At 31.4% G+C, this 9,872-nt stretch overlaps 2 protein-coding genes across 7 annotated transcripts in view; one reads left to right on the forward strand and one right to left on the reverse strand.

The window, feature by feature from the left end:
• The window catches only part of jv (javelin), a 23,509-nt gene extending 23,097 nt beyond the window's left edge, over positions 1-412 (reverse strand). The window contains exon 1 of the mRNA XM_035874277.2: positions 395-412. The gene's annotated coding sequence lies outside the window, so the exon portion shown is untranslated. The remainder of the gene's footprint in view (positions 1-394) is intronic.
• The window catches only part of MCU (mitochondrial calcium uniporter), a 51,274-nt gene extending 43,943 nt beyond the window's left edge, over positions 1-7,331 (forward strand). For all 6 annotated transcript variants that reach the window (XM_085655619.1, XM_035874281.2, XM_035874280.2 and 3 more), the window contains 5 exons: positions 4,410-4,586; positions 5,229-5,347; positions 5,447-5,593; positions 6,324-6,527; positions 6,678-7,331. In XM_085655619.1, coding sequence (XP_085511745.1) covers positions 4,410-4,586; positions 5,229-5,347; positions 5,447-5,593; positions 6,324-6,527; positions 6,678-7,025 — 995 coding nt within the window. In that variant the 3' untranslated portion in view covers positions 7,026-7,331. The remainder of the gene's footprint in view (positions 1-4,409; positions 4,587-5,228; positions 5,348-5,446; positions 5,594-6,323; positions 6,528-6,677) is intronic.
• The last annotated feature ends 2,541 nt before the right edge of the window (positions 7,332-9,872 follow it).

A 9,872-nucleotide genomic window follows, 5' to 3' on the forward strand; every position in this document is an offset into this window, starting at 1 on the left:
AAAAATCGTATGAAATATTCAGCCGTATGTATAGCTTCTAAATTGAGCCGATAGATGTCACTGTACGCTTTATATCTCTCACAATGGAATACGTTCGACGGAACGTACATATACCGAATGAAAACCCGAGTAAAATTTGTGAACCGAGATTTGTTCCTTAACGTACATTTTTTCGCGCAAGGATCATTACCGCAAGGTTTTGATCCAAAATAATATTGAACAAAGAATAAAAGAACTCTTGGATCGTTGATGTTTGTAAGATCTCAAAGAGTATGATATATGTAAATATATATATATCCCGTTTTCTTTTTTCGAAAGGTTCGATGTTGAAGAGATGCACAATGGAAAAAAGAAAAAAAAAAAATATAGGAATTTTTACTACTGCAAAATTGACCTTTCTAATTAAGACGATGGATAATTCTCTCTCCAGATATCGTCGTCTTTGATCTCCTGGATTTTTTCTTTTCTTTTTCTTTCTTTTTTTTTTTTTTTTATCTTTTCTCTTTTTTTTCCATCGAAGAAAACTCCAAACTTTTTTTAACACCACCACTACCACCACCACCACCACCACTACCACTAATAACAACAATCACACGTGTCCTTGAAGAAGAAAAAAAAAACAACAAGAAAAAGAAGAGGGCGTCGAACTCCGAAAAAAAAAAGAAAAGAAAAGAAAAGATATACTTCTCTTATCTTTTCGGCGCGTGTCGTCTCGTCGAACGCGAGAAGAGAAAGAAAAAGAAGAAAGAAAGGAAGAGAATGATATTCCACGTCGATCTTTTGAAAACTTTCTTTTCTTGCCCCACCAACAATATCCACCACCATCCCCCGCTCTCTTTACTCTGTTCTGTTCTGTTCTGCTCTGCTCTGCTCTACTCTGCTCTACTCTGCTCTAGTCTGCTCTCTAACCTTCCGATAGTTTATGCATTTTTCAAGCACACATTAATCTTCTGTTTGAAAAAGAACACCTCGTGTGATGTTGATGTAACGATGGAAACCTTTGGAATAATATTCCTCGCAGACGGATGATGAATTGGGACACACACCTACCCTTATTAAAATTATTTTAGCCGATCGATAGCATACAGAGTCTCTTCGATTAGTCAATTTTCACCATTGTGAAACTTCAATGATGCAAAAAAAAAAAAAGAAAAAAGAGAAGAAAAAAAAGATGATGTATATATATATATATATGTATATATACATTTATTAAAGTAACTTTATAACTTGCACGTCACTTAGTAATTGGAAAGAATCTTATGGCTTACTGAAGAGTTGTTGGAAAAACTCAAACTAGCAGAGAAGGTTTCCACGGCGTTTGCCCGAACGAAATAGGATGAAGAGAGGTGTAGTAGAGGAAAGAATTTAAGAAGAGAGAAAGAGAAAGAAAAAGAAAAAGAGAGAGAGAGAGAGAGAGAGAGAGAAAGAGGTGGTGGTAAATTTCCTTGCCCGTCTTCCCCACCTTTACGATCTACAAAGAACAACGGAGTCCTGGAGCCTATCTGACTCTAGATTGTATGTTGCGTAGAAGAGTTGGGGAGGGGGAGGGAGAGATTAGCGAACTAATTGTCGGACGTTGCCTGTTCGTTAAGGAAACGCAATTAAGCCGAGACCAAAATTTTCTTTCAAGATTCCGATCGAACTCGATCTTTTACGCTTAACACGTTTGTACGATGATTTAAATACTTCGTTACAATACAATACATATGATACGTATGTATATATATATATATATGTATGTATGTAATACTCGTTGATCCCGCTCGTTCGTTCATTAACTTTAATCGAAATGAATTTTCCATTCTTTTTTTTTTGTTTTTTTTTTTTGTTTTCTTTTTTTTTCTTTTTTTTTTTTTTTTTTTTTTTTTAAATATTAGGTTGAAGAAAAAGAAATCCATTATTTTTGCGTGAACTTCAAGACTCTTTATTTATCATGTTTCGGATTGTCTGATTTGGGTCAAATAAAAAAAAAAAAAAAAAAAAAAAAAATAATGGATTTCTTTTTCTCCAATCTAATATATAACTTTTGTCTCATTATTAAAAGGAATTCGATTAGAAATGAAACGATATTATTCGAAGATCTTTACAAACATTATTTGTAAGAAAGTGACGATATAATGATTACGTTCGCACTATTGTTGCAGAATGAGAGTGACGTAAGATCTCGAGTTATATCGGTGTCCGTGCGAGACGAACATGAAATATAACTATAACGTTACATAGTTCGTTACCTTCTTTTTTTTTTCTCTCTTTTTCTTTTTCTTCTCTTCTCTTCTCTTCCTCTCTTTATTTACGATCCAATGCATCCAACAGATAGAGATAAAGAGAGAAATAGAAATTTTGTCACGATAAAAAATACGAAGGTTTATTGAGAGAGTTTGGAAATGATCGAATTTTTTTTTTTTTTGTTCTGTTCTTCTTTTTTTCGTTTGTTTTTCTTTTCTTTTTTTTTCCTTTTTTTTTTTTTTTTTTTTTTTTTTTGGAGAGGATACGTAAAAAATAAATTCAATGGATGGTTAGGATTTGTTACAGGTAAACTTTAGAGACCAATTCGTCAAATATGATACGTACTACATATGAATTGTTTTATATTTGTTTTCTGGACAACGAAACGTCGAATGGTTTTTATTGGAAATGATTTATACATTTGTACTATTAACATTCAGAAAATTTCTTTTTAATTTTACAAAAGAAAATCTATTGTAACAATTGGCGGTAAAGGGGGGAAGAGGAAAGAATGAAAAGATCCGCGTCGCGTTTCCGCAATGTCAACGTAATTTCCTCTCCTTTCCAATACCTTGTCGATATCAATATTAACTTTCATGAACATGGAAATCCTAGTAGGATCAATTCAACGATAATGGAATTCAAATTGGAAATCGTGTCCGTTTCTCGAAATTCTACTTATATATTACGTTACGGCTGATATGAACACCAATCTTGAGTAGTAAGGGGAAGAAAAAAAACAAAAAAAAAATGTAAAAGTTATTTAAAAACGTTGTAAAAGATAATCTTTAAAGTGGTTTAAAATTACTTTTAAGAGAAATTCGAAGCCTAGAAAGAAAGACTTCTTCTGGCCTTTTAGCAGTTCGAATTTAGTTTGGCATTGACCATCTTTCTTTTCTCAAGTCAAAATTGGCTGACCTTTTCTTTTCTCGAATTTCTCTGTTAGAAGATCGAAAATCGTTCAGGAATTCTGGATGCATCGAAAGAGAGAGAAAGAAAGAGAGAGAGAGACAGAGAGGGAGAGAAATGATACGTAGCAACACATGCACGTATACGATATTTTTCTATATACACATACATATACATACTTTTATATATATATATATATATATATATATATATATATATACGTGGAAACGTTTTTATACGTAGATAGAAAGAGAGAAAAGGACTTTGCGGATCGACGCTCAGTTCCGTTCTGCTTACAGCGAAACGTTTCACCCTTTCCTCTTGGACCCCCCTCGTACATTTGGTCGTTCGTTTCATTCCGTTCTCCACACTCTGATACCTTCCTCCGTCGTTTCAACGGCTTCTAACCAGGTTAATGCGGCCCCAGGCTCTCGATCATGTTCCCTCCCCTGTTATCAAGCGAACGAATAAGCGCGAACTCGTCAATCAAACTATTTGTGATCTGTGTCAAGCTCCTTGTCGTATATCGTCTACTCACTCATTCTACTTTATGTATTTAATTCATATATATATATATATATATCATTTCGAAAATTTACGACGAAATTGTTAAAAGTACGAACAAATAGGAAATAAAATGGAAAAGATACATTTTTTTTTCTTTCTTTTTCTTTCTTTTTATTTTCTTTTCTTTTTTTTTTTTTTTTTTTTTTTTTTGCACGAATTTCAATGTGTTAAATGAAAATCCTCTTTTTTTGTTTTTGTTTATAAATGTCTTTTAAAAATATCCCACGCAAATATGGTAAATAATAAGAAAAACTTGTTTTCTTTTCTTTTTTTTTCTTTTCTTTTCTTTTCTTTTTTTTTCTTTCTTTTTCTTTTTTTTTCTTTTTTTTTTTTTTTGTTGGAGTTGTTTGTTGCGTTTTTTTTTTCGAATCGAAAACATGAAATTCGTAGAAAGAAAGGAGGAGAAATGAAAACAAGAGAAAAAAGACGAGTAGAAGAATCGCGTGAGATATTTTCTTTTTTTTTTCTTTTTTTTTTTTTTTGCATGTTCCATTTGCTCACACAAAAGTGTAACTTTTGCGTAGCTCCTGTCGATAATCTTCTTCAATCGTTCGAAGATAAATCGTTTCCTTAATAATAAGATTTTTTAATCGTCTTAGGACGATTGATTCTGATTATTAATTTAAAAAAAAATAAAAGAAATAAAAGAAATAAAAAAATGAGAGATCTCTAATATCCCATACGATTTTTCTTTTGTTTATTTTCAGTTCGGAATGTTACCGTGACATATCAGAGGGGACTGCCAAATATTACTTTACCTCTGCCATCGAGAAAGGAACTCTGCGTATTCACATTGAAGCCAATAACGTGTACCGTCGGTGATTTCCTCGATATGATCAAATTCGAGGATCGTGGTGTTGATCGAGCGATCGTTACGACAATAGGTAAGATCATATATATATATACATATATATATATATATATATATATATATATATATATATATACATCGATCCTTTAAATATCATCGAAAAATAATATCTATGATAATAAATAATAATTATATTTAAGAAGTACATTCGATCATTAAGAAGTACATTCAATCGATTGATCAATTCAATTTTTTGAATTTTTTTTTTGTTGCTTTTTTTTTTGTTTTTTTTTTTGTGTGTCAAAGCACTCGATGGAATCCTCACCTTTTATATTCACAAATAAATTTCCAGTAATTTATTACTATTGAGTGACAAAATAATTTTCGTCCATCGAATAAAAAATAATTTTATTTCATAAAGCCAATCCGATTAATTCGTAATATGTACTCAAACGTAAATCATTAAAGTAATGCTATTTGAACGCAACAGGAAGAGAGTTTATACGTTCTACAATATTTATTTGAATTTATATATTAAAGTGAATATTTAAAATGCAATCTATGTTATTTCATCAAGTTTCTCCTTTTTTTTTCTTTTTTATGTTTTATGGAGTTAATCGATTTGGCAAACGAACAGCTTACACACACACACACACACACACACACACACACACACATATATATATATATATATAAACAAATGTGATATTTTTAGACGGTACTCGGATAGGTTCGAGCAACACCATAGAGAATCTTTTGCAAGATGATTTTAAATTAATAATAAACGATGCCGAATATACGGTACAACCTCCTATATATCAGAAACATACCATGGTAAGTAAACGATACTCTTATGGTATTTATGGTTTTATTGAATTTTTAAAGACCGATTATGGATCACTTTTATTTTATGAATTTCTAAAATATATACAGGAGGACATGCAGAAGCTTTCGGACGTGCAAATATTGGTGGGCCAACTTTACGAAACTCTACAGGTACGTGAGTACCATGCCGACATGGAGAGACAAGTTTTGGCAGAGTTGGAAGCTATCAAATTGGAATTAGAACCTTACGAAGAGGTAAAATAAAGAATCTTTAAGATGTATAATGATACTTTTCAATTCAACAAATATTCTCAAGTAATTTTACTAAAATTTCTATGGTCTTTCATATATATGTATATATATCGAAACCATAGAAACAATTTCGTTTTCCAATCACGAAGCAAAGATCTGAAACATTCTACGTTGCTTTTCCATTTTCTCTGGGTCATGAATTCACTTAGATCTTTTAGAGTCTCTCTCTCTTTCTCTCTCTCCCCCTTTTTCTCTCTATCTCTTTCTCTCTATTTAACCATTTCATTCACGAACCTACTTCTTCCTCGTATTTTTCATTTTCTTCTTTTTTTTTTCTTCTTTTTTTTTTCTTCTTTTTTTTTTTTTTTTTTTTTTTTTTTTTAACTTCTATATATAGACCGACGTCATTTCACGTTTGATGCGCGCAGTTAAAAAGAAAATAATGTACTATCTTTTCAGTTTGCTCCAGCCACTAGCTATTTACCTTAACATCTTTCGCTCTATATGCACTGCGATTATAACGTTTAGTTTACGAGGATGCATCCTAATACGATAAAGTTATCAAGTAACGATATTGAGTTATATACTTCGATATATATATATATATATATATATATATATATATATATATGTACATAGCATTACAGTCTTGATGTCCTGTCACGAACTTTCACATAATTTCACATAAATATGTATGCACGTCTGACATATACTCTTGACTTCGATGAAACAGAAGCTGCAGGAGCTGGAGAACGCAGCTATCAGAAGAGCGAATCTCAATGCATGGATATGGTTGGTATTGATGTCCATGCACGCCGGTGGTTTTGCGAGACTAACTTGGTGGGAATATTCATGGGATATCATGGAACCTGTTACTTATTTCGTTACTTATGGAACGGCAGTGGGTTGGTTCATTTATTTCCTATTGACGCAGCAGGTTTGTAAACGAAAATTTTTCTATTTTACGAATACAAAATTTTTTACGATAGTTTATGAAGGAAAAAAAAAAAAAAGAAAAAAAGAAAAGAAAAAGAAAAAATAGAAAATCTATAATCATTATTTAATCTATTACGTTGTATATGTGCAGGAATACGTACTGCAGGATGTAGTGAACAGACGACGTTTGATAGAACTGCACAAAAGGGCGAAACAGGTTGGGCTCGATTTGAATGCGTATAATCGATTGAAGGATCGTGCATACGAATTGGAGAGTACACTGAGAGTGATACGTGGTCCTTTGTACGAAAGAAAATTGGAGATGAAACAAAAAAGAGGAAGATATAGTTCGTACAGTTCAAGATCGCCTAGTTCCTCGCCTAGTCCCTCGCCTAGTCCAAGTCCAAGTCCTGAAAGGGACGTTCCTAGAAAGACGTCATTGGCAAATGTCGACAAAAGAGAAACATCGAAGACACTCGAGTACGATAAGTTTAGATAAGTTTTTGATTCTATTTACGAATCAACACCGTAGATGAACACCGACGTTAACGTCAACGATCGTTGTTTTCTTGTGAACTGTAAAAATTAATCTTATTGAGGAGAAGGAGAAGGAAAAAGAAGAAGAAGAAGAAGAAGGAAGGTTGAAAGTAAACGAAAAGAGAACAAAAATGAAAAAATGATAAAGGAAAAAAAAAATAGATAAAAGATCAAATACTCCCGAGTGATTAATAAATTAGCTCAGTTACATTATCAGAACGAATACCTCGAGGAAATTGAGAAGCTGACTACGAAGATATTTATGTGACTATCCTAATTTTTTTTTATTATTATTATTTATATTTATATATATATATATATATATATATATATATATATATATATATGTATTTATGTGTATATATATATGTATATGTATATGTGTATATATATATATATATTTACAAACAAAACGACTGGAATCTTCGTTGCAGTCTTCCGTGTCCGAGTCGTATATATATTGACGGCGTTCCTCATCTTAATGACTTTAATATATTATTATTATTATAATTATAATTATTATTATTATTAATATTATAATTATTATTATTATTATTATTATTATTATTATTATTATTATTATTATTATTATTATTATTATTATTATTATTATTATTATGATTATTATGATTAAGAAGAGGCCTGCACGTTTGCTCTACAGTGTCGGTTGTGATAGGTTCAAAGGAAATAATAATGATGAAAATGAATAGAAAGAAATCGATATACGCGTGATGGTCTTCCGTGTTTTTCGTCTTCGCCATAATTAATCTAACTTCTGTAAGCCGAAGCGATTTACTATAAATTCTCATTAATCGACGGACTATTATTTCACGATGCATCGAAAACTCCTATTAAACTTAATGAATTGTAACAAAGGAAGACTCGTTTAATCTTTTAACTTTAAATTCGATCGCAAGAATAAGCCAGCTTTTTAAACACTTGCGATGAAAAGCTCGTGCCACGCACGTCGAGATGCTTCTGTTACTGGAACTCCAGCGACGTGTTACACACGTCGTCAGGCGATTGTTGTCAGAAAGAAAAATGACGTGCGTGGCACGTCAACCGTGAAATTCTTTGCACCGCCAAGTGATTAATACAATTATTTTTCATGATCTATATATATTCCCTTGATTTCGTACAATTATAAAATGAAAATTAAACGATTTTATTATCTAAATATATACAATTTACAATTTTAAATATATTAGACGAGGATCGACGATCAGTTATAATATGCTTGATATGTGATAATCGTCTCCTTTTGAAAATTACACGCTTATATTCCTATAGGTTTTTAACTTGATTAAACAGCGATGATTCTCATTTGCTGATCGTCGATCAATGACGATATAAATGAATGAAGACATTACGATTTTCTGTAAAGCGATCTCATACAATTAAACTATTTTACGTGTATGTACTTAAATATATATATATATATAGATATAAAATATATATGTATATACACACACGCGCGCGCGCAACACACATTTTTTAACGAATGACGACACCTTTCTTTCTTCGTTTTTTTCTGCTTTTTTTTTTCTTTTCTTCTCTTCTTCTTCTTCTTCTTCTTCTTCTTCTTCTTCTTCCTCTTCTTCTTCTTCTTCTTCTTTTTCTTCTTCTTCTTCTTCTTTCTTTCTTTTTCCATCATTTTCGCGCACTACGTTGACATTTAATAAAATGAAAAAGGTGTTATATAAAATTGTTGACAATTAAACGTATATCCGTTATTTATATAATATTAAGCGTTAATGTTAGTATACTCGCGCGATTTACACGATTAGAATACAAAATGCTTCGTATTTATTATCCAAAGATATAAAATCTGATTATTATAATTTCTCAAATTATATCCCTGTATCTTATTCTAGTTCAAATGGAAAATTAAAAATTTTTCAAATATTAACGTTTCTATGGATTACATCTGTATTCCATTTAAACTATCCTATAGGCGTTCTGGAATATTTTCCACGAAAGTATCGTACTTATGACTAAACGTTGAAAGTAGATTACTATTAGAATCTCTAAGGAACTTTTTCTCGCTTTCGTAAAAGTCTCCTCCTAACATTCTATCCGTCCGTAATCGTGAAGTTACTACCATGAAATACAGTGGGATCGCTCATATTAACGTTTCTCTCTCTTTCTCTCTCTCTCTCTCCCTCTCTCTCTCTCTCTCTCTCTCTCTCATTCTTTCTTGAAAGAAAAAAAAAAATATGAAGAAGAGGAAATAATTACATCCCTCGTTATACTTATTTAACAGATTAATGTATGTAACGAAGAGCTAGTGATTATTATTTTATCAGTCCTCTTAATCGAAAGTATAAATAATTTTCTCCAAGCTTTTACTTCAACGACGCAATATACGGCAATATGATTAATTATCTCTTTCGGCGTGATTATTGTTATTGTTCTTTTTTTTTTTTTTTTTTTCCTTTTTTTTCTCTCTCTCTCTCTCTCTCTTTCTCTCTCGTTTTCTCTCTTTTTTCGTTTTTAATTAACAAACGATACGACGATCAACAAATTTTTATTCAGAGATGAGATTGATAAAGTGAGTGAATCGTTAACGAACGATTGAACAAACGATTGAACGAACGAATGATCGATCGATCGATCGCCAGTGACGGAAATCATCCATCTGTCAAGCTGCTACTATAATTCTATTGATCTTTCCTAATTATTCTAATGCTAAAAGTCGCTTTAAAAGGAAAAGAAAGAAAGAAAGAAAGAAAGAAAAAAAAAATCATCCGCTTCTTTTTATATCCGCACGTACCTCTCTTCTATTAGACTCATGTTAAAGGACACATTT

This window comes from Vespa mandarinia, chromosome 3 (assembly GCF_050613455.1).
Source record: "Vespa mandarinia isolate Hongniang chromosome 3, ASM5061345v1, whole genome shotgun sequence".
Classification (NCBI taxonomy): Eukaryota; Metazoa; Arthropoda; class Insecta; order Hymenoptera; family Vespidae; genus Vespa; species Vespa mandarinia.